Below are 27,813 nucleotides of genomic sequence, written 5' to 3' on the forward strand. Positions count from 1 at the left end.
TCCTGAATCCACTCACAAATTTCACTTGATACTCCATATGATCTTTCTTTTGACAGTAAGCATATGGGTGCGGTACTGAGTCAGATGCTTTTCAAAATCAAGAAACAAAGCATCCACCTGGTTGCCGTTATCCAAAGCTTTCAGTATGTCATGTGAGGAAAGTGCAAGTTATAAAGACCTAAAGCTGCATACCAAACTTGCAGTGTATGGAGCTGTCATGATTTCCACATCCTTTTATGTCTGTGGAACTTGGTCTCTCTGTCACAGTGATATTATAAAAATCAAATGTGTGCACCAACAGAAAATTTGACAAATCTTGAATATTAAGTGGGAGGACTACGTGACTGACACTTAAGTTATTGAGAAAGTGCATCTAAACAGCATGAAGCGACCATTGTTGCTCATCAACAGAGATGGTTAGGCCATGTTTACCATTTGTGAGTCCCAACCCCCCACCCCGACACACACACACACACACACACACACACACACACACACACACACACACACACACACGTTGGCGAGTTAGTGGTTGGCTACCACGAGGCTCCAGCCTTTGCAGCATTTTTTTCCATTCCATGATGCTTGTCTGTCCTCTTGCTATTCTTTTTCCCCTCCCTTGTGTAACATGTCTGGGGTATTATTGGGAATGTTCTGCATTCTGTCACTGTCGTACGAACAATCTCACCTTCGTTTTTTGCTCCCTTTTTGTTTCTTTGTTTCTCTCCTCCTCTCGTTCCTCCACTTTGACATTTGAGGTTCCTCTTTTTGTTCTTCCTCCCTGTGTGCTCTTGAAGGCCAGACCACGTGTCTGACACCTAGCCCATCTGGTATCTGTATTTCCAGGCCACACCACCAACCGTTTTTCAGTGTTGGACTCCGCAGGCCAACCGCACAATCACACTAATGCTTCTGTGGACCCCATGGAGCAGGATCCTCCTACTTTGGAGATCTGTAGTAGCGATTCTGCACCGGCTGTCAATCGGCGGCCGCTGAGTTCACACTCCCTACACCTCTTCCTCATCATGACTGTCCTCAAATGGAACGTTTGAGGCCTTTGGTCCCGCAAAGAGGATTTACGGCTGCTTTTAGCATCGTAGCATCCTCTTGTACTCTGCCTTCAGGAAATGAGATTGCGCCCTCATGACCACTTTGAGCTTTCACATTACTTCCCAATTTGTTTCAACCTTCCCCCTGAGGTTGGCATTCCATCTCATGGGGGCGTCATGCTGCTCATACAGGTGGACATTCTCCCTGACTACCCATCTTCAAGCTGTCGCAGTTCGCCTTTTCTTTCCCCACCTCCGTCATTTGATGTCACCAGGACAGAATTCCTTCTGCTTATTGGGCACCTATCTCCCCCAATTTTGCTGCTCTGTGACTTTAATGTGCATCATCCCCTTTGGGCTTCTCTCAGGACCTGTCGGAGAGGTGCCCTCTTGGCTGACCACCTTAACCAGGTTAACCTCTTCTGCCTTAGCACACCTACTTTCCTTTCTTACTCCTTGCACACCTATTCCCATTTGGACCTATCCTTTTGCACTACCCAGCTTGCCAATCATCTTGAGTGGTCCATTCCTTCTGGCACCTAATCGAGCAACCATTTCCCGTGTGCCCTCTATTTGCTGACTCCAACCCCATCCGCGTGCACATCCAAATAGCAGCTTACTAAGGCTGACTGGCAGCTTTACTCCTCCTTGGCGACTTTCAAAGAACAAGATTTCCCCAGTTGTGATGATCAGGTGGACTCTCACACCAGCGTTATCCTTACTGCTGCAGAACGTTCCATTCCTCACACTTCCTCTTTACCACAATTTGCGTACAGAGACGTCTCCACGATTTTAACCTCCACGCTATGCTGGCAAACTGCATTCATTATAAACAGATGCATGCAAAGTGTCATCGTACTCTTCGGGATAGCAAACGAGCTAACTGGATTTCATTGACTAGTTCTTTTAACATTTCCACCACTTCCTCTGTCATGTGGGCCAACCTCTGATGGCTCTCTGGGACCAAGATCCATTCCCCCATTTCCAGCGTCACAGTAACAGACGATGTTATCATGGACCCTATTGCTATCTCCATTTTGCGGAAGTTTCGAGCTCTTCCCACTATCAACCTGCTTTCCTCCATCAGAAACGAGCAGAGGACGCTCGGGCGATACCCTTGTCTTGCCTTCCCTTCTCCGAATCATGAGTGCTAGAATGCCGCCTTTACTATGAGGAACCTTGATTATGCTCTCAGTTCATCCCGTTCCTCTGCCCCAGGGCCGGACGTCATCCACATTTAGCACCTTTCTCCTGCAGGCAAGCTCTTTCTGCTTAACATGTACAATCGCATCTGGGTAGAGGGCACATTTCCTGGAGGCTGGTGTGAAGCCACAGTCATAGCCATACCTAAGCCCGGTAAGGACAAAAACCTTCCTTCTAGCTACTGCCCCATCTCTCTTACCAGCTGCATTTGCAAGGTGATGGAACGCATGATTCGTGCCCGGCTGGTATGGTGGCTCGAGTCTCACAGTTTACTGACCACTGCACAGTGTGGATTTCAAGCACAGCGTGCTGCAGTTGAACATCTCGTTACTTCGTCCACCCACGTCATGAATACTTTTCTGTGGAAATCCCAGACTGTGGCTGTGTTTTTCGATTTGGAGAAGGCCTATGACACCTGCTGGCGAACTGGTATCCTCTGTACTCTCCGCATTTGTAAAAGATTGAGTTTTCAGGGTGTGTAGGTTCTACCATGTTGGACACATTTATACAGGAAAACGGTGAGCCTCATGGTTCCTTCCTGAGTGTCGTCCTCTTTGCTATCGCCATTAACCCTATCATGCATGTCTCCCACTGAGCATCTCTGGCTCCCTTTTTGTTGACAATTTTGCCATCTATTGCAATTCTCCAAAGACCTGTCTCACTGAGCGGCTTCTTCAGCGGTGTGTTGTTCGTCTCTGCTCCTGGAGCATGACAATGGCTTTCACTTTTCCACTGACAAAAGCGTCTGTACGAATTTCTGGCGATGCAAGTGGTTTTTCCCACCATATTTACATCTGGGGCCTGTTGCCCTTCCACTCATTGAAACTATGAAATTTCTGAGGCTCATGCTCAATAAGAAACACTCTTAGTCCTCCCATGTGTCTTACCTGGCAGCCCTGCACTCCCTTAGTCTCCTACGTGTCCTCAATGATACTTCCTAGGGTGCCGATTGAACCACCCTCCTCGGTTTTTATTGGTCCCTTGTCCGTTCGAAACTTGACTGGGTGCTTTGTTTATGCGTCTGCACGTCCATCCCTCTTACGCTGTCTCAGCGCTATGCACCATCATGGCATCCATTTGGCCATGGGCACCTTTTACACCAGCCTGGTTGAGAGTTTGTATGCTGAAGCTGCTGAACTACCACTATCCTACCGCTGTGATTTCTCCTCAGCAGGTATGCATGCCGTTTGTCTGCCAAGCGTGGCCACCCCTCGTATGCCTCCTCCTTTGATGATTCATTTGATCATCAGTATGGGGCTCGTCCCTCTTCTCTGTTATCTCCTGGAGTCCACTTTTGCCACTTGCTACGGCGGCTTAACTTCACACCACCTGAAACTTACTTGGTGGGTGTGTACCCTTCACCATTTAGGCTTTGTGAAGCGGCCCACATTAACCTTGGCCTTCATTCACTTTCGAAGGACACTACTCCAGCCTCAGTCTATCACCGCCAGGTTCACGACCTTCACATGGAACTTCATGATAGTACCTTTGTCTATGCTGATGGCACTTGGGCAGATCATGGGGTCAGGTGTGCCTTTGTCATTGGCACCCGTGTCTTTAGATATCTGCTTCCAGCACACTCCTCAGTATTTACAGCTGAGCTCTTCGCCTTGTATCAGGCCACAGAGTACATTCGGCGACACAGTCTTTCCAATTATGTCCTCTCCTCAGACTCTCACAGTGCCCTCCAAAGTCTATGTGTGCTGTACACTGCTGATCCCCTAGAGCAGCAGGTCAAGGAGAACTGTCACTTCCTCACTCTTCATGGAGCGAGTGTCATGTTTCTGTGGGGTCTCTGGTCATGTTGCTCTGATATTCCCTCTGATGATCTCTGCATTGCTGTCTGTCAGGAAGTAGTGTCCCTTTGGCATCACCAATGGTCCTCCCTTCACAGGAATAAGCTTCGGATCTTTAAGCCTCTCCCAGCAACTTGGACAACCTCTCGGCCATCCCACTGGGAGGAGATTATTTTAACTTTGCTGCATATTGGGCACTGCCTTTTCAGCCATTGAATTTGCTAGGTGGCACTACTGCACCAATTTTTACACATTGCGCTCAAATTTTAGCTGTCTGCCATTTCCTGCTGGAATGCCCTTTTTTTAACAATTTACAATTCAGCTTGGGTTTGCCATCTGATTTAGCAGCCATTTTAGCAAATGACGTGCTGACTGTTGACTGCGTTTTAGTTTCTAACTGCCGAAGCAATGTGATGAAGGCCATTTAGTTTTTAGTTTTGGACCTCCATTTCCACAATTTTTTTTTAACCCTTTTCCCATGTGGCTGTTTTTAGCTTCACCTATTCTATCCATTGGGACTGACGTATAGTTGTTTAACTCCTCTCTGTGTTCATATTCTATAGTTTTGACTTGGGCACATATCACCCCAGTTGATTTTTGCACCCTGAAGCAAAACAAAATAAACAGTAGCCAGTCCGTTGTGGTGGGGCCGCCATTTACCCTGTTGGTTGTAGCCCCCGACCACACAGGAATCGCTCGGCTGATGCCTCCACTGTTAACTCCCCACGTATGCCAAGGAGTAGATGCCCATCCCCTGGGGCATCAGAACTCCCGGCCAGGTGGCCTTTGCTGAAGCTGGTTGGCACCCGTAGATAGGGGCCCTGGTCGGAGTGGGTTGCATCAGGGCAGATGACGTGCCATGAAGTGTATTAAGTCATCACTTGCTGGTGGCCAAACACCAGCAGTCTCTAAGCATTCACAGGCTCAATTCAGTGCACAGAATTATGACCCCAAGTCGTTCCCCTTGCTGGCCACAGCATGGGAGGAACGCCAGGCTAAGAATGGCAGCGTGTCTTATTCGCCCCGGTACCTTGTATGACCGAGAGCTGATGGGGAATCTTTCATGACAATGAAGCTTCAGTTTTTTGTTGAGCAATTAGAGGGTAAGTTTGGGGAGATGGAGAGATTGTCCAAAATGTGATCTGGGTCGTCCTTGATCAAAACAGCATCATCTGCCCAGTCATGGGCTCTACTTGCCTATAACAAACTGTGGTGGGTGGGGGAGGGGGGGGGGTGTTTCTGTTTCCATCATGCCCCATACGAGCTTAAACATGATGCAGGGCATCATATTTCATAGGGACCTTCTTTTGCAGCCTCACAATGAGCTGTGTGCCAATTTAGAGCAACTAGGTGTTCATTTCGTCCGGCGCGTGCACTGGGGTCCGAGGGGATAATCAGGTTGCCACCGGTGCCTTCATCTTGGCCTTCGAGGGTGACACATTACCCGAGAAGGCCAAGATAATGGTCTACTGCTGTGATATAAAGCCGTACATCCCTCCCCCGATGCAGTGCTTTAAGTGCTGGAAGTTCGGCTATATGTCTTAACGCTGTACTTCCAGCATCACCTGTCTGGATTGCAGATGTCCTTCACATCCCAATACTCCCTGTGCCACACTTCCCATCTGTGTCAACTGCAGAGAGCACCATTCGTCTCACTCGCCTGACTGCAGGATTCTCCGGAAAGAAAGGAAAATAATGGAATACAAGACCCTTGACCGGCTGACTTACACTGAAGCTAAAAGGAAATTTGAGTGCCTACATCCTGTACGTATGACATTGTCTTACACTGCTGCTACAACAGTTCTAGCCCCATCAGTTCCGACAACTCCGGTCACCTCTCACAGCCGGAAGACTACACTTGCCCCCTTGATGATGGGGGTGGGGGCACTTTCCTCTCTGTGGCTTCCGCACCACCTACCTCGGGAGCACTGACCCCCCCCTCCGTCAAACCATCGTGGACACCAGTCCCCACTTCTCAGCCAGAGAAGCGTCAGTCTTCTTTTGCTCCGCTCACTAGAAAGGGGTCCCTTGGGTCACTCTCTTCCCAGGTTTCTACTAGTGGGAAAGATGACATCTGCCAGTGACTGAAGCGCCCAAAAGCAGCCGGTCGTAGGGCTTCACGATCACCCTCAGTGCCAGAGACTGAATCAGTGAAGCCCTCTCAGCCAGAGAAATCCAAAAAAAAGACCCCCCAAATCCAAGGGAATTGCGGTGGCTCCTCCACCACTGCTACCTACAAGCTCTGTGTCTGAGGATGAGGTGGAGATTCTGGTGTCTGCTGAGGACGTAGATCTCACCAGATGCTCAGACACAATGGTTATAGACTGCTCAGGTAATAAATTAGTGGCAGCAGGTGACCCTGAGGCATAAACTGCCTCTTTGAATGTTCCCTGCCTTCCCAGCCTCCTAATCATGTTATCCTTCAGTGGAATTGCGGTGGTTTTTTCCATCACCTGGCTGAACTACAGCAATTGTTGAGCTTACACCTGCTTTCTGTGTTGCCCTCCAGAAAACGTGGTTCCTGGCAATGCGGACCTCTGCCCATCGCAGCTACAAGTGATATTACAAGAATCGTAGCGAATATAATAGTGTGTCAGGTGGAGTTTGCATCTATGTCCTGAATCCAGTATGTAGTGAACCTGTGCCCCTTCAAACTCCTCTTGAAGCTGTGGCTGTCAGGATACAGACGACACAGGAAATAACTGTTTGCAACATATATCTCCCTCTAGATGGTCAGTACCCCTGAACATATTGGCTGCACTGATTGATCAACTACCTAAACCTTTCCTGCTTGTGGGCCATTTTAACTCTCATAACCTGTTGTGAGGTGGCACTGTGCTTACTGGCCGAGGTAGAGATGTCCCAAAGTAGAGATGTCGAAAATTTGCTGTCCCACCTCGGCCTCGGCCTCTGCCTCTTAATTATAGGTGCCCACACACATGTCAGTGTGGTATATGGGCAAATATTCGGCCATTGATCTCTCGGTCTGCAGTCCTGGCCTTCTCCCATCATGACGACCTGTGTGGTAGTGTCCGCTTCCCCATCTTCCTGTCACTCCCCTCGCCATCATGCCCACGTACGCCTGCCCAGATGGGCTTTAAACAAGGCAGACTGTGTAGCCTTCACCTTTGCTGTCACCATTCAATCTTCCCCACGTGGTGCCATCGATGTTGTGATTGAGCAGCTCACTACAATGATCGTTTCTGCGGCGGGAAACGCAATCCCTTCTTTAGGGTGCCCACGGTGAAAGACAGTCTCTTGGTGGTCGCTGAGGTAATTAAAGTGCGTCAGCAAGATCTACAGCGACATAACCGGCACCTTTCCCTGGAGCACCTAATAGCCTTTAAGTAGCTCCGTGCCCGCATTCGCCAGCTTATAAAACGACGGAAACAGGAGTCTTGGTAGAGGTACGTGTCGACCGTTGGTTGCCATACATCACCTTCCCAAGTCTGGATGAATATTAGATGTCTTTTTGGGTATCATGCATCACCTTCCCAAGTCTGGATGAATATTAGATGTCTTTTTGGGTACCATACATCACCTTACCAAGTCTGGATGAATATTAGATGTCTTTTTGGGTACCATACATCACCTTACCAAGTCTGGATGAAGATCAGATGTCTCTTTGGGTACCAGATCCCAACACGTGCCCCTGGCGTTAACATCAATGGCTTGTTATCTATGGATGCAAACGCGATTGCCAAGCACTTTGCTGAGCACTGTGCTCGAGCTTCTGTGTTGGATAACTACCCCCCAGCCTTCCGCACCTTCAAACGGCAGATGGAAAGGAAAGTCCTCTTGTTCACTGCAAGCCACAGTGAGCCCTATAACGCCACATTTACGGAATTGGAGCTCCTCAGCACCCATGCACATTGCCCCGACACAGCTCCTGGGCCGAATTGGATCCATAGTCAGATGATTGAACATCTCTCGTCTGACTACAGGCGTTAATCTCATCATCATCATCATCATCATCATCATCATCATCGTCACCACCTTCTACCGGATCTAGTGCGATGGTGTCTATCCATCGCAGTGGAGAGAGAACACCATCATTCCTGTGCTCAAACCTGGTAAAAACCCGCTTGATGCGGATAGCTATCGGCCCATCAGCCTCACCAACGTTCTTTGTAAGCTGCTGGAATGTATGATGTGTCGGCAGTTGGGTTGGGTACTGGAGTCATGTGGCTTACTGGCTCCATGTCAGGGCGGCTTCCACCAGGGTCGCTGTACCACTGATAGTCTTGTCCCTCGAGTCTGAACAGCATTTTCCAGATGCCAACGTCTGGTCGCCATCTTTTATGACTTATGTGAAGCATATGACCCAACCTGGCGATGTCGTGTCCTTGCTTGAGTGGGGTCTCTGGGGCCCCCTCCCCATTTTCATCCAAAACTTCCTGTCGCTCTGTACTTTCAGTGTCCAAGTTGGTACCACCCGTATTCAGGAGAATGGCGTTCTGCCGGACTCCTTATTGAGTGTGTCCCTATTTTTAGTGGCTATTATCGATCTAGCAGCAGCTGTAGGGCTGTCGGTGTCACCTTCTCTGTATGTGGATGACTTCAGCATGTTGTACAGCTCCTCCAGTACTGGTCATGCTCAATGGCACCTGCAGGGAGCCATTCACAAGGTGCAGTCATGGGCTGTAGCCGATGGCTTCCAGTTTTCAGCCACGAAGTTGGGTGTCTTGCACTTATGTCGGCATCGCACCGTTGATCCTGAACTTTACCTTAATGACGATCCACTCACTGTAGTGGAAATATATCAATTCTTAGGACTGGTTTTAGACACCCGATTCACTTGGCTACCTCATCTTCGTCAGCTTAAGCGGAATTGCTGGCAGCATCTCAATGCCCTCTTCTGCCTGCACATCACCAACAGGAATGCAGATCACTCTACGCTGTTGCAGCTCTACAGAGCCCTTGTTCAAACCCGCCTTGACTATGGGAGTCTGGTTTATGGTTTGGCAGTGCTCTCGGTGTTGTTTACTCACCCTGGTGCAGCAATGTGGTGTTGGCCTAGTGACGGGAGCTTTTAGAATGAGTCCGGTGACCAGTGTCCTGGTGGGCCCGGAGACCCTCCATTGCAGATCCGAAGTTCACAACTGCTCACCAGTTATGTTGCACACATTCGTAGTTCTCTTGAGCATCTGAATTAACATCTCCTTTTCCCACCTGCAGCAGTTCATCTCCCGCAATGGTGGCCCAGTTTGGGCTAACAATTGCAGTTCGCGTTCTGTCTGAACTGGAGTCCTTCCCCTGACCACCTCTATTTGAGGTCCCTTCATGTGCAACTCAAGGGTGTACACATCATCCAAAGCTTCATATGGACCCTTTGTATGGCCCTAAGGACTCCGTTAACCCCGCAACTCTCCGCTGTCATTTCCTCTCAATTCTTGATGTGTTCCGGGGATCTGAAGTTGTTTACACTGATGGCTCGATGGCTGATGGTAATGTTGGCTTCGCCTATGTCCACAGAGGCAATATTGAACAGCATTCCTTGCCCACTGGCTGGTGTGTATTCACTGCAGAGCTTGCAGGCTTCTCTTGTGCACTTCAGTACATCCGTTCCTGTCCTGGTGGGTCGTTTCTTCTCTGTTCTGACTCCCTGAGCAGCTTACAAGCTATCGACCAGTGCTACCTTCACCCTAATTTGGTAGCAACCATCCAGGATTCCATCTCTGCTCTGGAACGACCCAGTCGTTCAGTGGTGTTTGTGTGGACTCCAGGAGATTTCGGAATCCCAGGTAACAATCTTGCTGACAGGCTGGCCAAGCAAGCTATGTGGAAACCACTTCTGGAGATGGACGTCTCTGAAACTGACCTGCGTTCTGTCTTACGCTGCAAAGTTTTTCGGCTTTGGGAGACAGAATGGAATAACAGTAAGCACAACAAAGTGCGTGTCATTAAGGAGACTGCGAATGTGTGGAAGTCTTCCCTGTGGGCTTCTTGCAGGGAATCGGTTGTCCTTTGTCGGCTCGCAATGGCCATACATAGCTAATACATGGTTACCTCCTCTGAGGACCCACTTCAGTGTCGCTGTGGCTCACAACTGACGGTCATCCACCTCTTGCTGGACCACCCACTTTCCGCCGCTCTGCGGTGGACTTTTAACTTTCTCAGCACCCTACCTTCATTGTTGGGTGACAATGCCTCAACAGCAGCTTCTTTAGTCTTATGCTTTATTCATGAGGGTGGGTTTTATCATTTGATCTAAGTTTTAGCACGTGTTGTTTGTCGTTATTTTCAGTCAGCCATGGTAATATGCTTTCTTGTTTTAATCTCTTCTACCTCTTTCTTCCATCTCTCTGTGGTTTTCTTGTCCTCTTTTGTTCTTTATAGTGTTAGTTGCCTTTCTGTTGTTATTTTCATATTTCCTTCCTTTCGGTATTGTGCTCTACATCTCGTTTGTTTTCTTCTTTCCCCAGTATGATTATTTTAACAGGAACACGGGTCCAATGACCAGGCACTTTGGTCTCAATGTCCTACATGTCCTCAATGGTACTTCCTGGGGTGCCGATCGAACCACTGTCCTCTGTTTGTACCAGCGCCTTGTCTGTTCAAAACTCGACTATAGGTCCTTTGTTTATGTGTCTGCACGCCCACCCTTTTTACACTGTCTCAACACTATCCAGCACTGTGGCATCCATTTGGCCACGGGTGCCTTTTACACCAGCCCAGTTGTGAGTCTGTATACTGAAGCTGCTGAACTACCACAGTCCTACCGTCGTGACTTTCTCCTCAGCATGTATGCAAGCCGTTTGTCTGCCGCGCTTGGCCACCCATCCTATTCCTCCTTCTTTGATGATTCCTTTGATCGTCAGTATGGGGCTGGTCCTTCTTATCTGTTACCTGCTGGAGTCTGCTTTCGGCACTTGCTGCAGCGAATAAAGTTCGCACTACCTGCAACGTTCCCGGTGGGTGTGAACCCTTCGCCGCCTTGGGTTCATGAATCGGCCTGTGGTAACCTTGGCCATCATTTGCTTCCTAAGTACACTACTCCAGTCTCAGTCTGTTTCCTTCAGTTTTGCAACCTTTGCATGGAACTTCACGATAGTACCTTAGTGTACACTGATGGCTCTTGGATTGACTGTGGGGTCAGGTGTGCCTTTGTCATTGGCACCCATGTCTTTAGATATCGGCTTCCGGCACACTCCTCAGTATTTACAGCCGAGCTCTTCACCTCGTATCAGGCCACAGAGTACATCCGGCGACACTGCCTTTTTCAATTGTGTCCTCTGGTCAGTCTCACTCAGTGCCCTTCACTGTCTATGTTCACTGTACGCCGCCCATCTCTTAATGCAGCAGGTCGAGGAAAAATGTCAACTACTCACTCTTGGTGGAGCCAGGGTGATGTTTCTGTGAGTTCCTGGTTATGTCGGTCTGCCAGGAATTGAAGCTGCTGCCAAAGCTGCGGACCTAGTACCGCAGCCCGCGAGTACCTATATTCCCTCCAATGATCTCTTTGTTACTGTCTGTTAGGAGATGGTGTCCCTTTAGCATCACCAGTTGTTCTCCCTCCATGGGAATAAGCTCCAGCTGATTAAGCCTCTCCCAGCGGCTAAAACGACCTCCTGTCGGCCCTCCTGCCGGGAGGGGGTATTTTAACTCGGCTGCGTATTGGGCACTGCCTTTTTAGCCATCGTTATTTGCTAATTGGCGCTACCCACCACTTTGTACACATTGTGCCCAAGTTTTAACTGTCCGCTACTTACTGATGAACTGTCCATTTTTTGATGTTTTACGTTCCCGGTTGGGTATGGCGAAGGCCATTTAAGTTTTAGTTTTAGACCTCCATTTCAGTATGGTGTCTTTTTGAGCCCTTTTTCCACGTGCTTATTTTTAGCTGTCTTCTATTATGTCGGTGGTGTCTGACATGTAGTTGTTTTTCAACTCCTCTCTGTCTTCGAGTTCTATAGTTTTGACTTGGGCGCACTGACCCCAGTTGTTTTTACACCCTAAAACAAAGCAAACATGAGTGATACCAGGCTTCCCCAAATCCTTTTAAGTTCAACGAAAGGTTTGGGCTGTGTGTGTGTGTGAGAGAGAGAGAGAGAGAGAGAGAGAGAGAGAGAGAGAGAGAGAGAGAGAGAGAGATAGAATGATGAACTAAGAGTCACTTTGATTGAAAGTAATTTTGATACAATGATATTTTTTCTTCCAGTTAGTATTCTTCTCTAAGACCTCGAGTACCAATCAGAGCTCAATTCAGCTTCATGTTGATATTAATAAATAAGCAGTGATCTTATTTGTAGAGTTTATCATTGAAATCCTTGGTACCTCAAAAGGGATATTTCATTTACGGGAAGTTTAAACTCAAGTAATGGAATGAGCTTCCAGAATGGAGGCATTAAGTGACTTTAATTTGGAAATGTAATCTGAAATGTGAGTCAAGAAGTGAATCTCTCAAGTGAAGATTTCAGTTCTAAAGAAATATGCAGAACAGGACCCTCACACAGTTTGTTGCAAAATCTCTCAAAAATTTTGTAAACCATTGGAGTATGTGAAACCTATGGAGATGACTACTCAAATTGCTTTTGAAGATATGACGACGTGGTATTTCATATAAAACTGAACAGTAGCACTGTGAGAAGCAAGATTAAATTATATGATTACCAAATTGATTTCTAGCCTTTTCTTGTTGTTACTCTAAGCTGGCCGGCTATGTTGCTACTCGAAATAATATGTCAGTATGAATCATAGATAAAAGTTAATGAAAATTTGTGACAAAGCAAATGCAGTAATTTGAATGTAGCATACACCATTAGTATGAGAAACAGTGTCTCTCATGAACCATCTTCACATAATAACATAGAAACAGATAGAAAAACAGGGCAAAGGACAGTGGCCTTGGTGGGATTGCTGCATCATATATTATAAGTAAAAAATATTATGAATAGCTTTTGGGGAATATGTTCAAAGCAGTTGCTGATACCGTTTGATAAAATGCAAGTGTGTTGTTCCAGAAATTGCAAAATTTGTAGGCAGATGTTCTTTTAAAATGTGATTGACTGTTGTCATTCATGTAGTTTGGACGAAGATTTTCTGTTCAGCTAATAAGGTTGAATTATTGCACAAAAAATAAGGGTAACTTGAAATTGTATGAGACTTAACACCAGTGAATTTTATGCTCATGAAAAATTACTGTATAAAAATTCTGTATTGCAAGTAAGACCAAGAGGACTTTGCTTGGTTGATATGTAATGTAATACATGTTTTGACATTTAATAGATATTTCCAAAATTAAAATTGTCGTGTAGAAGGATCGCCAACAAACAATTATTTTTAGAGAATGAGAAAAGAAAACTAGATACTTCTTAAAAGAAATTATACTATCTTCAAAATTATCTTGGTTTTAACATTTAACTTGTGGTCACTGTGGTTCAGACTGGATTTGTGTATAATGTTAATTGAACATCTATAACACAGATTTTTTTTTCTTTTTTCCCCCCTCCACCTGTCAATTTGTGGAAAATGGTTTTGTCATCGTTTGTTTGAACATATAGTAATTTTAAATTCCTCATAAACTGCTGAAGATAAGCCAAAGAACATTTTTAATGTTTTCAGGTACGCCAAGTGAAAAATGATCCTTTGACACTCACAAAGTGTTTAACAATTGTGTCAGAAATGATGCAGTCTCCAGATGTAACTGGCCTGACACCACAGCTACGCAGTCTGCTGGACAATTTTGTTTTAAACAATTTAGAGGTATTGCATCACAATCATTTTTCATTCTGTATTTTGATTTTGTGACAGTAATTTATTTTTGGTAAGCGCTTAGAATTGAATAGATAAATGGAACAGAGAATAACTTGTTTCCCTAGTAAAGGAAATGGTGCATGATGATAAGAGTTTTCTTTATATGGTCAGTAGTTTGATATCTTGTTAGTGTTGCTTAATTGATTAGACACCTCTGTTTAAATGCCTTAATGTTAGTTGTAGTTTACTGAGAGTAGCACAGGGCAGTACATTAATTTTGGGGCTCAGTTATTTAAGGAGGTGATAAGCAAATAAAACACTCGCTGCATTACTTTCAGAGAGTGGAGTAAATTAAGAACAGATAACACTCTACAAGGTGGGTTCTGTGTGTTTGACCAAATATCATGTTACAGAGTAAGAGCTAGTCATCTAATTTTCCAACTGAGTTCCATTTCTTTACTGCAGTGTTTGAGCTGAGTGAGTAACACTGGTTAACTTTTTAATTTGTATACAGAAGGATCCAGGTTCAAATCCTGAACAAACTGCTGTGGTTTCTTTAAAATATAACTTGATGTCAGTATAGTGCAATTATTACCCCATTTATTGTTCCACTAATATCATTCTGTTTGGAAATAAATTCAAACAACAAGATAAAATGTAAAAAATTATGTAATGAATTTTTGAGAGGCACATGGTATAAAATGACCCCAACAAATGTAGTGGAGAAGAGCAGTCTGTACTGATTTCATGTTTTGAAGATTCCTGCCCCTCTTTCACATGTCTTTTAGTATCAGTTGTCGCTCATATTTTGTTATGTGTTCATTAACTATTACTTTGTAGGCTTACAAAGAAAATTTCAAACATTGTGTTTCTTTCTTTATTTCAGGTACCAGATGTGGAAGTCCTGAATGCAAGGATTCGTACTTTGGCTTTATATTCTCTATGGGATGTAGAACTTGCTAAAAAGTACATGAATCTCTTCATGTTTTATTTCAATGTACGTTAATTTTCCCAAATTGCTACACCTAATTTTTAAAATATTTTTGATTAAATTTAATATGATGGGTAAAAATCCTAACTGAAATATAGTGGTATGAAGCAGATTTGAGCAGTGGATAGACCAGGTGTCGATAACCACAGAGCCTACAGGTCATGAGATGACTGCTGGTCATAAAAGTAATGAAAAGTTAATGAAATTGAATGGGTGGTCATGAATTTTGTTTTATTTGTAAAGCAGATGGGATTCTAGAATGGAGTAGCAAGTTAGCACTACCCCCAGAAGTGTTGTATCCATTTGTCTATTTAACAAAAAATTACGAGGGTTGGAACTTAAATAATGGCAACTATTTATTCACAACCGATACAAAGGAGTTACATGTTTGCACCAGTTATTGTCCTTCAAAGCAGTCACCAACGTTCTGTAGAACCTGTTGCCAGTGATGCGGAAGGCGTAGTATACCGTTAGCAGAGCCTGTTCTGTTGATGGTCCGAATGGAACAGTCTAAAGTTGTGGTGATTATTGTGTACGACTGTGATGGTGTTATCCTAATGCATTACGTTCCTCCACGGCAGACTGTCAGTGCACAATATTACTGTTCGTTTTTGGAGCACCACCTGTGATCAGCTTAGCGAAAGAAGTGGCTTTCTGCGCAACCCACCAAACATTTTAAACGACAATGCGTGGGTGCATACAGCACAAGCTGTGGCTTCTCTGTTTGGCCAATGGGACTGGGAAGTACTGTACCATCCACCATACTCCCCAGACTTAAGCCCTTGTTACTTTGATTTGATTCCGAAGATGAAGGAACCACTTCGTGGCATTTGCTTTAGAACTGTTCCAGAGGTTTGACAAGCAGTAGACCGCTCCATTCGCACCATCAACAGAACAGGCTCTGCTAACAGTATACTACGCCTTCCACGTCAACAAAGTATTACAACCATGTATTTGTATGAGTTGGCCAATTACAGTAGTGATTCATTGATATTATAGTCATAGGATACAGCATTTTAATTTTTTTTTTTTTTTTAAATGCACAATATCACATTTCTGAACATTCAAAGCAAGTTGCCAATCTTTGCGCCACTTTTTAATCTTGTCAAGAACTTACTGAACATTTATGCAGCTTCTTTCAGACAGTAATTCATTTTAGATAACTGCATCATCTGCAAAAAGCCTGAGCTTACAATTAATATTGTCTGCAAGGTCATTAATATACAATGTAAAAGGCAAGGGTCTCAACATGCCAACCTGGGGGACACCCGGAGTTACTTATACATCTGAGGATGACACTGTATCCAAGATAACATGCTGTGTCTTCCCTACCAAAAAGTCCTGAGTCCAGGTACAAATTTCACTTGGTACCCCCATATGACTGTACTGTCGACAATAAGCATAAGTATGGTACTGAGCCAAATGCTTCTCGGAAATCAAGAAATACTGCATCTACCTCTTGCCTTGATCAAAAGCTTTCAGTATGTCATGTGAGAAAAGTGCAAGTTGGGTTACATGATTGATGTTTTTGGAATTGTTACTGGTTGGCATAGAGGATGTCATTCTGTTCAAGATACCCCGTTATGTTTGAGTGCAGAACATGTTCGAAGATTTTGCAACAAATCAGTGTCAAGGGTACTGGATGGTAGTTTCGTGGAACTCTTCTACTAGCCTTGTTGTAGACAGGTGTGACCTGTGCTTTTTCCCAGGAACTGTGTGTTGCTTTTTGTTGGAGAGACCTATGATATATTGTAGTTAGAAGAGGGGCTATCATTGTCTGTGTTCAAATTCCCCCGTTAATCCTGGTTGGTTATGGTCCCACACACTTGAACAGTATTCAAGGATAATTACAGAGTAAGTAATCTCATTTGCTGACTAATTACATATATCCAGTATCCCATTAAAGAACTTCTGCCTCCTGGTAGATCAAAAACTGAGCCTATGTGATTAATAAATTTCTAATCCTTGCTAATTGTTACACCCTGGCATTTGTATGAGTTGACTCTTTGCAGCTGTGACTGATTTGTAGTCTGCTTGCTATCTGCATTGTGTGAAGTGCAGATTTCTAGGCTATTTAACGTTTAAACTGAGACACCAATTTGGAAACACCATTTTGAAATCTTAGAAACATTTAACTGGACGTTAGTGCAGCTGTTTTCAGATAGTACATTACTACAAGTAACCGCATTGTCCGCTAAAAGTCTGACGGTATTGTTAATATTGTCCACCAGGTCATGAATGTACAACATGAGCAGCAAAGGTTCCAACATACTTCTGGGGATGCACTGAAAATATTTCTACTTCTGTCAATGACTCTCCATCTGAAATAGTGTTGCTTCCTTTCTACCGAGAAATCCTCTATCCAGTCACAAATGTTGTTTGATACATCGTATGATTATATATTAATCAATAAATGTTGAAGTAATGATTCAGATCCTTTTCAGTCAAGATATACTACGCATACTTGATTATCATAATCTGTGGCTTTCATGGTATTGTGAAAGATAGGCTCAAGTTCGGTTTTGCATGCCCGATGATTCTGTATGGATGTCATTCTGTTCAAGATACATCATTGGATTTCAGCTCAGAGTAGATTCTAATATTCTGGAAGGGTAAATATAATTGTTATTGGATGGTAGGTTTGTGAATAACTCTGCTGTGCTTCTTGTATGCAGGTATGATGTGTGCTTTCTCCCAGTCACGAGCCACTTTCAGTTTTAGCAATTTCAGCTTTTTCTAAACATCACCAACATTAAAATCTGTGTTGCTCATTTCTGATATAGTATGAGTATTAATTTGAACTTTGGTTGCACTGACAATGTTCACTTATAAGCAGAAATTTTACAGGTATCGTGAAAGATCTTTCAGTAAGATAATTCAGCTGCATTAGTCACTGAAGATGCCATACACTGCCTTTTTGCCAGCCAAATGATTTCCTTACAACCATCTCTTTGCCTATAGAACTGTCCTTCGTTTTACCCTTGTTGAGCATTAGTTGCTGTTCCTTTAGATGTTTCATTAACAGAAACTGTAAACTATGGAAGCTCTCTCCCATCATGAACTGTTGTGCTTGGTAAATCTCTTCACAGTGCATGTTCAAGTGTTATTCTTTCTTTAACCACAGTTGCTCTATACACTCCTACCCAAAGCTAAAGGTTTGGATTTCTTTTGTAAGATATGACACTATTGCTTATTTACCTAGGTTACTGACCATGCAAATATTTCTACTTGATTTATTATCCATTTGTACTTGTTTGAACTAAGTTATAATGTTGTCAAACTTCTACAATAGAAAGTTACACATGAAAGAGAAAGAAGTCCCTGTTCATTGAGAGTTCTTCAAATTGTCAAATAACTGTGGGTAATATCATACTTCTGTTTGTTGAGTTGCAGACAAGGACAAAGAAAAGACTGTTGCACACTAAGTTTTTGCCAAACCCTTCTTCAGAAAAGAAAGGAAAACACACACACATTCAGCAGCCGGAGATAGGGGTCATGTGTAAATGACGTCTGCCTGCTTGTTTGAATGTGCATGTGTGTTTTCCTTTTTTTTTTTTTCCCTGAAGAAAGCTTTGGCAGAAAGCATAGTGTGTAACACTCCTTTCATTGTGCCTCTCTGCAACTCAGCATATGATCTTTACGGTGAGTACCAATGTATTCTTCTCATAATTGTTTATATTTCAACCTGGACCTTCCATTGTTTGTTATGCTTTTATTTGTAATTTTTTGTGTAGGTGATGTTGAAGAGCTTTTAGGAAGGTCAGAAATTACCTTATACCATGTGCTACCCAAAAGTTCCTGGAATGCATGTGTAGATGGTGAAGTCTAGCTAGTAGAGTGAAATGCTGCAATGTGGCACGTCATACATCCTTTGAGAGTTAGTGACTCAGGCAGTGTTGTGCTAGGTGGTCACATTTAGATTTTTATGCTCGTTTCCCCATTCTCATGTAATGTGTGTCTTGCAAATTGACAGCAGTAGGTACCTGGGAACTATGTACGTGCATAAACCTTTGTTTCAGACTCAGAAGAACTGCTGCATAAACAAATGACATATTGAAGCAAGCAGTTAAAGAAGACACCTAAGTTCAGTCAAACTTAAGACTGTTTTATCTCTTGGAAATGTCACTGCTGTTTGAAATATGATGGCGGCAGACCAACCAGGACATACGAAATATTGTGGGGATGTTGTACGGGACATATCAGAGGATTTTGTCAAATTGAACTGATGTATGGGCAAATGGTTCCTCCGTCATGACAGTTCGAAGTCACACACGTTGATCACCCAGGAGTTTCTGGTGAAAAACAAAATTACAGTTCTACCTTATCCACGATATTCACCCAACCTGGCACTAAGTGACTTCTGTTTATAACCCCAGAATGCAACTTAAGTTAAAAATATGGAGATTTCACATAGTCGAAGAGTCGGAAAGAATTGCAAGTGGTACTAAACAGGCTAATGAGAAATGCTTTCCAAGGAGCTTTCAGTTTGTAGAAAAACTCTTGAGAGTGGTGTGTATACTCACAAGGGGACTACTTTGAAGGTGGTGGTATATAAGATCCAGGTAAAGCATGATTTTATTTATTGGTGTATTCCCAGAACTTTTGGGTGGCACCTTGTACAATACACAGCCATAAAATTATTTTTTATTGAAGACAATGGATTTCGGACATGTCCAAAAGAACAGATACCATCATCATAAACATAAGGCATACCGGCCAGTGATCTTCAGTGCGGACGCACTCACATTTCTCAAACTCTTATGGGAACCCGTAGATTGACTGCCACGAGTAGTGAGTATAGTGGGCCAAAAACAAGGCACTACAAATGTAGTGTGTGGACAGTAAGTTGGAAATGGGGGAGGGGGGAGGTCTCATGGAAAGCGTGCAAGACGTAAGTCCTTGCAGTGGCACTATCCTGTGTCCTCGATGGCTCAGTCGGATAGAGCATCTGCCAAGTAACCAGATCCTGGGTTCCAGTCCTGGTTGGGGTACATATTTTCAACTGTCCCCATTGATATTTATCAATGCCTGTAAGCAGCTAATGGTCTGGATTTTATTGAAATTTCAAAGACATTCTGGTCATATGTAAGTATGTCAGTGCTGCCAAAGTCAGTTTCCAGACTCTGATTGATGACAAGTAACTGAAATGAAGGGTATGAACTGCTTTTTCAAATATTCGTTTACATTGGAAAATACGAGAGCTCTGTTTCAGTTTAATTCTCGCACCCATGCAAAAAATGGTCAGTGGCATTGAGAAGCAATTGAAATGGTTAAAACTGAACAATTGTCCAGTGCCTAACATTGTCCATATCAAATTCTGTACAGAGTTTGAGGCTGATTTAGCGCCCTTTATAACCACAACATATTGTTGATTGCTTGAACATAAAACTGTCCCCAGTTATTGAGAGAAAGCACAGGTCACACCATCTACAGGAAACATAACAGAAGTGAGTCACAAAACTACTGTCCATACTCACTGATGTCCATCTATTGCATGGTATTAAAATTATTTCACCTTTTTTTGTGCATTATTCTTATTACAACTTTATAGACATTCACAAGTGATTCATTATTGTCTTTTTTGAAATTAATTACAGCTCAAGTTGTGTTAAATGCTAAGATCATCATACAGGAGATAGGCAAAATAATGTGAACACCTGTACTTACTTGGGAATGATTTATTAATTAATATTCTTCTTCGAATACTGACATATAGTAATTGTATAGCCTCCAGTGGAATGTTGTGCCCCTCTCCAATCAGAACCTCTTCTAGCTTCTGTAGTGACAAGGGTGGGAGAAATCTGCTCTGGAGTCTGCACTCCAATACCACCCACAAGGGTTCTATAACGTTTAAGTCCAGGGACTGTGCTGGCCAGGGAAGACACTATAGTTCAGTTGCATGCTCCTCACATGATTATATTGTCCTGGCTGTGTGAATGGGTGCATTATTGTCCTGAAATATGGCATCATTGTTGAGGTAAAACATTTGAATCATGGGGTGCACCTGATCACCAAATGTTCACATAATCAGTGGCTGTAACACGGCCTCTGAGAGTAATGATGGGACAAGCAGGATACCATGATGTGGCTGTCCACACTTCCATCTCCATGCTTAACCATTGGAATTAATCAATCGGGATTGTAGGCTTCTTTTGGTGTTCTCCAGATGTAATCCCAGCACAGTATTGGAAATAACGGACTCATCGGACCATATGACATGTTTCCACTGATCAGCTGTCCAGAATTTATGCTCCTGACACCATGTTTTATGCTTCTTAGCACTGGTTGTCATCACTAATGGTTTCGGTATAGCAGCTTGTCCATGAATATTTGCTTTATGGGGTTCTTGGCAGAAAGTGTCGATATATACTGGTCTCGAATATGAATATTGAGTGCTGCAGTCACTGTACCCTCTGTGGTTTATTTTGGACACAATTTGTGTTAGCATATAACAATGTCTGTCATTTAGTTTTGATTTAATTACGTTCACGCGATGATGTCTTTCCATGTTTTGTGTAGGCTGTCATGACTTTTTGAAACAGTTGCTCTTGAAACTTCCAATAAGTTGGCTGTCTTGGTTACTGATGCTCCAGCTAGTAGGGCCCCAACAGTTTGCTCTCTTTGGAACTGTGTTAAGTCTTTCATTGCACGTCGACTTTGGCCTCTGAATGCAAATACGAAGTATGCACTACTCATAAACAACCTGCACTAATGTCTTGTCTAGTCCGCACTGAACACACACAGTCCAGCGCGACACCTGCCTTACCAGCGTTATTGACTGTCCAACACAACCATCCCAGTGCTGCCACCGTTCACATTATTTTGCCTATCCCTTGTATTTATATATACTGATGCAGGGAATGCCAGGTCATTGGATACAAAATCTGAATTGCAATTGTGTGTCCAGAAGGAAATAATAATCAGTCGAATGACAAAGGCATTAGCACTCTTTCCGGGTTTTGATGAGATTTCAGAAGTGGTGTGAAGATTCTAAACTTTTTATAAATGTTTATAAGTGTAAAATTGTGTACTTCACGAAACACCAGTCTTAGTATCCTATGAGTATAACATCAGTGAATCACATTTGGAATCAGTCAACTCGGAAAAGTACGTACACGTAACAATTTGTAGGGATGTGAAATGGTCTGAGTAGATAAGTTAGCTGCACTTAAAGGAACTATAAAATGATGGCACAGGATTTTTGGCCAATACATATCTTCGGGAGAAACATTGGTAATGCCAATAGACACACATAAAAGAACACACACTGTCCTAGCTTTTGGAACTAATGGTGCCTTCCTCGGGGAGGAAAGAGAAAGAGAATGGAGAGAGTTCTCAACAGGAGGATTCCTCTTGTCCTATTCCAAAAGCCAAGATGCTGTATATGCTTCCACATGTGTCTGTTGTCAGTGCTATGTCAGGACTGGTGTTCTATCAGTAAAGCGTGTGCCTGGAAACCAAGAGGTTGCGCCATCAAATCTGTGTCTCCAAGATTTGTCACCCTTCGTTTTAACTTAGCCTTGATCCAAGCCAAACGTATTCAGTGCTATTAATTTGCAATCGTTCTGTTTTGGTAGTAGTGGCAAATAAAAAAGTTATAACCAAAATTTCATTCGTACATAATTTGCAAGTTTAAATGGTCTTTAGTTCCCAACACTTGAACTAGCAATATCTCCCAGCATGTAGATGTTAAAGATGTATTTCCTCAGCTAATGTGCCATGCCACAATATTGATAATATTTTGGATGTAAATTTTGTGTGTGCAAAACAGTGCTGTTTTAGATTTTTTCCACTTCCTTATATCTGTATTTGTGACTATTTTTCACATGTACAAACATTGTTTATGTTACTGGATGTTTATCTTCTACCTCAGTCATTTAATGACATTGTGACCACTTCTACATCTGAAATGTTTTATTATTGAACTAATGTATTTCTACGTCTTGATACTTCCTGCATGAGAAATTATTATATTGCTTACTTGCATTCCACGAGAGCTCAGATCCATTTGTTGCCATACTGACGTGGACTTTCTGTAATTTCCTTAAAGCATTCCATCTGAATACCCAGCTGGCTCTCTATCAGTCACTGAAAATTTCTACTTCATCTTTGTTTGTTTGAAGTCACTGCTCCACTTATAATAATAATAATAATAATAATAATAATAATAATAATAATAATAATAATTTGAGCACTGTGGTAATATACACATAAAAGTTCAGTTAATGCCATTTTTAAATTATGTTTTTGAGATAAGTAAAAGACGATTGGCTTATATAAAATATTTAATTTGAATGGAAGGCTTTTAAATGGATCTTTTTAACAGTTGGAGGTTCAGGAAAATGAAGAAATCTACCTAACAGTCATCAAAGCCATTTTTGATTTGTTCGTTGTGCATGGAATAAATACTTTCCAAGTGGATACAGAGATAGGTAAGAAATTTATTATATTAAAAGTAGACTAATTTCCATTATAGTTAATGAAATTGAGAAATTTTTTGTTGGCTTTTATTACTTTCGATATGGCATATACTGAAATTATTATCTGTTGTAATTTGATCATTACCTTGAAAACTCTTATGGTTAAGTCTTTTTCTACTTGTTTCTCAAGTTTCTCAGAATTGGGTAGCTGCTATACAAGTCCTGCTTGCATACTCATAGTTGCTTGCTATAAGACATTAGGTTTATTTGACTCATTTGTAATGCAACTGATTTTAATTTTCAGTTGCATTACAGTTGAAAGCAAGTAAACCCAGTGAGTTATTAGATTTATCAATCTGGAATGTGGCTTACAAATATGACGGGAAATCAGAAATTTTTGAAATTAAAGTGTAAACAAAAACTTGCTTTGTTACTCATTCATAATATATTTGCCTGAGAATATAGGTACTGGGCTACAGAAGGCACTCTAAGCCTCTGTTGTTCCAGTGCATAGATAAGCATTTTCTATAGGAGCTTCATAGTATAAAATAATCATTAATATTGTATTATAAATCTTGTTTCATTGCCTATATACCAAGGTTTTACTTCGTGACATCCACTTACGAATTAGAATCATTATTGGCAGTATTTGCAATGCTAAATTAAAAATGTTCATTTATGGAGGCCAACATTAATTACAAGTGATTTGTTTCGAATGAGGCCAGTGTGACAGTCACAGGTTACCAGCAAAATCCCAGCACTGGCAGAAAATTTGATATTGTTAGTGGCTGGTTGTTTTGCTGCAGTATGAAAATTGTAATCTTTGACTACAAATGGAAGAAAAGTGAATAAACAGACTACATTTTGATATCCACTATCATTTAGTGTTTGCTTTTGGTTTGTGTATAGTTCATAAATACGAGGACTATTCAGAAAGAGGGAACGTTTTGGCATTTAAAATAATAATAATAATAATAATAATAAAAATAAGTGCAAGAAATACATTTTATTATATACATCTGAAAAAGTGACTGGCATACTACTTTTCCACGTAGTCACCGAACACATATCATATCGGTGGACAAGCTTCGAAAGACCTTCGTTGTAAAATTCTACCGCCTGAAACTTCAGCCAGTGAGTCACACCCGCCTGGAGTTCTGCGTTGTCATCAAAGTGCTGCGTTGCAAGCCAGTTCATCATCTTGGGGAACAAGTGGAAGTATCTTGATGCAAGATTGGGGCTGTAGGGTGGATGAGGGGAAATACACCTGTTTGAATGAATTAAGGTGTTCTTTAGTGTGGTTTGCTGTGTGAGGTCGGACATTTTTGTGCAAAAACAAAATTTTGGACGTCGCCTTTTTCGGTGTTTGGTTTGAACTGCTCTTCTAAGGCTTTGCAAAGTTAGACAGTACCAGGCAGAATTTAGGGTTGCGCCACATTCCAGAAAATCAATAAGAAGCACAACTTTCCTATCCAAAACACTGTCGCCATCAACTTCCTTGCTGACTACGTTTGCAAATATTTTCTTGGTTTTTGGGGGGACCTTGTGTGCCTTTACTCCATGGACTGTAATTTTGCCTCGCAATTGACATGTTTCACCCAAGTTTTGTCACTGGTTATGATGCAATCCAGTAATGAATCACCATGTTTGTGGTAGGCCTCCAGAAATGTCAATGTTGCCCCTATTCGCTATTCTTTATGATGTTCTGTAAGCATTTTGGGCACCCATCGTGCACAAAATTTGTGGTAGCCTAGCTTTTGAGTGACAGTTTCAAACAACAAAGTCTGTGAAACACGTGGAAAAGAAAGCAAAAGCTCCATTATTGTGAAGCGACAGTTTTCACGAATTGTTTAATCACCTTTAGCAACAAAATCGTCAGTCGCAATGCTCGGATGTCCACTCTTCTATTCATCATGAATGTTGCTTCGGCTATTTTTAAACCGAATGCACCATTTCCGGGTGGAACATTCACTCATTGCATTGTTTCCGTACACTTCGCACAGTTCACGATAAATTTCTAAGGTTTTAGGTTTTTTTGCCAACAAAAATCATGTCACAGATCACACCTCACAATTTGTGGCATTTTCGATTGCAGTGCACATTTCAAATTCGAATATGGAAAAAACTAGACTCACAGACGTTCAGGCTGTCACGGATGGATGCTGACTAAGCTGCCGAGCACGCACATACCAAAATATATGCAATCGGCACATGCCTAGCAGCATCAGATGGAAACGTTCCCTACTTTCTGAATAACCCTTGTAGTCTAGACGTACAGAATATACCATTACCTTTTCTGTTCACAACTATCTCTGCAGTCAAAGGGTTGCATTTTTCTATACGCTCTCTTTTTTTTTTTTTTTTTTTTTTTTTTTTGCCCCCTCTCTCCAGTAATTTAGTGGCTGGCTTGTAATGTTTGGCACAGCAGTATATTGTCTGTTATAATTTTTAAATTGTAGTTAAAATTTAATTTTTAGCTGACGTCAGATTGAAGACAGTTAAAAGAGGAGCTTTCAAGACGAACACTTCAGTTTTAGACAGCACAAGTATTCTCGATACTACTGCAGCAGCTGTATCCAGTGGAGATTTTATAATTGGTAATGAATCCTGTCGCAGCTTGCTCTCAAAGTTATGCAGTTTGCTGAACAGCACAGTAAGTAACAAATAGTGTTGCAGTAAAATAACTGATGAAGATTGCTTCAAAACCTGGGATGAAATAAACTATATTTTTCACAAATAAATAGGCTTTGCAGTAGCTGAGTAACACCAAATGCATTCTGAAGTTTCCAACAGGTACAACTGAAACTTGCACTTTATGTAAGAGGATAAAATAGTATAGAGAAAAGGCTTGATTGAACATGATAACAATGATCTAATATACTTTTTTAATGCTTGGCTGAAAGAAGAATGTTTCTGAAATGTTACCTTACAGGAAGCATGTAATGAGTACTGACTACTTGTTCCGAACTAATTGGGACCAAACACTGTTGGGTTTAGTGGGATTTCGGGATAGGCAGATTTTATGAATAATATCAACATATTGACTTGTTAATGTGTAAAATAAATGCAGGGTCACATGCTAGTGACCTTCAACAACTCACAATGCAGGCACACAACCTGTCACTCTCCCTCCTGCATTCCAAACACATTATTTTGAAGTCAACTGTTAAACATTAAACATGGCAAGTAAACGAAGTCATTTTTCGTGTACTTTAAAACAAAATCTTGAAGTGTTAAGAAGACTGGACAAGGGAGAAAATGCTACTAAATTACCACTCAAAAATGTTGTCAAAAAATCAGTGATTAGTGACTGGAAAAAATAGTTTAAATTTAGCAGTCTTGTTCTGCTTCAAGAGAAATAACTGTCGAAAAATGGCAAAAACAAGACTTTATCTTCATATGAAAACTTGACAATGCCTTATTCTTGTGGTTCACTCAAGACAGACAGAAGGGAAACGTCTCTGTCTGGACCTTTGGTGAAAGAAAAGGTACTTCAACTGAACAAGCTTATGGCTGGTGACCCACCATTTTCAGCTAGATGTGGTTTTTTGGATGTTGAAAGAAAAGGCTCGGAACTAGACAGCTCAAGATCGCTGGGGAGAAGCTGTCAGTTGATAGCGAAGCAGCTGCCAATTACCTAAAAGAATTTAAAGACCTTGTTTCTTCTCAAAACTGCTCACCTCAGCAAGTTCACAATATGGATGGAACTGGATTGAATTATAAAGTTTTGTGTACTGAAAGTCTTGCTTCACAAGAAGAGAATTCTGCCCCAGGGTTTAAAATTGACAATCAATGTCTGTCTTAGAATGCAGCAACACCTCAGCAAAAAACTAACTTCCGCTGATGGTAAGAGCCAAATTGGCGAAACCACAAGTGTTCAAAAACATTATCACCATCTCACTTCCTTTGTATTATAATAATTTAAAAAATGCATGGATGAAGCACAACTTGTTCAAGGAATGGTTAAAGTACCAATTTGTCCCTAAAATGACTGTGTTCAGTAGAGAAAATGGATTGCCTAATTGTGCTCTTCAGTTTATAGATAATGCTTCATCTCACCCAGAAGAAACGAAACTTTTTGTGGAGACATTAAAACATTTTTCTGCCACCGAATGTAACTTCAATTCTCCAGCCTTATGGACCATGGTGTGTTGCAGGCTGTTACACATCTTACTTGAAGAAGAAGAAGAAGAAGAAAATGAAATCACAATCCTGTAAAATCTTAAGAAAATTACAATAAAAGATGTGATTTACTGATTGGCTGAAGCATGAGAACACCACTAAAGGCACATTACTAAAATTATGGGAAAATCTTTGGTCTATGTGGGAATTTGTTGAAACCATTTTTACATTAGTGAAAGGTTGTGACCTCCTTCCTTTAGTCAGGAAAATCCCTGGCTGTGCAGACACAAGAAAGCTGCGTTGAGGAGTGGACTGCTGTTGATGACAGTGACCATTAGCAGTACAGAGACAAAGACATTGTAGCAATGGTGTAGGGCTCATCAGCTCTGACTGACTTGGAGGAAAGCAAGGATGTGAAAGCTCAATTTGAACTCATACCACACACAATTGTGGAAAATACCCTTGACCTTGCCGTACACTACTTCTAAGAGCACACTTCATCAACACTAAATAATGTTATGTTCATGCAAGATGGT

General features: G+C 42.2%; 1 protein-coding gene across 1 annotated transcript in view; it reads left to right on the plus strand.

Moving 5' to 3' along the window:
* LOC124607058 (condensin complex subunit 3) overlaps positions 1-27,813 on the plus strand; it is a 186,449-nt gene that overhangs the window by 105,848 nt on the left and 52,788 nt on the right. Inside the window, exons 11-14 of the mRNA XM_047139234.1 lie at positions 13,613-13,753; positions 14,631-14,741; positions 23,062-23,167; positions 25,633-25,808. Of these exons, the coding sequence (XP_046995190.1) occupies positions 13,613-13,753; positions 14,631-14,741; positions 23,062-23,167; positions 25,633-25,808 (534 nt within the window). The remainder of the gene's footprint in view (positions 1-13,612; positions 13,754-14,630; positions 14,742-23,061; positions 23,168-25,632; positions 25,809-27,813) is intronic.

This window comes from Schistocerca americana, chromosome 3, assembly GCF_021461395.2.
Source record: "Schistocerca americana isolate TAMUIC-IGC-003095 chromosome 3, iqSchAmer2.1, whole genome shotgun sequence".
Lineage (NCBI taxonomy): Eukaryota > Metazoa > Arthropoda > Insecta > Orthoptera > Acrididae > Schistocerca > Schistocerca americana.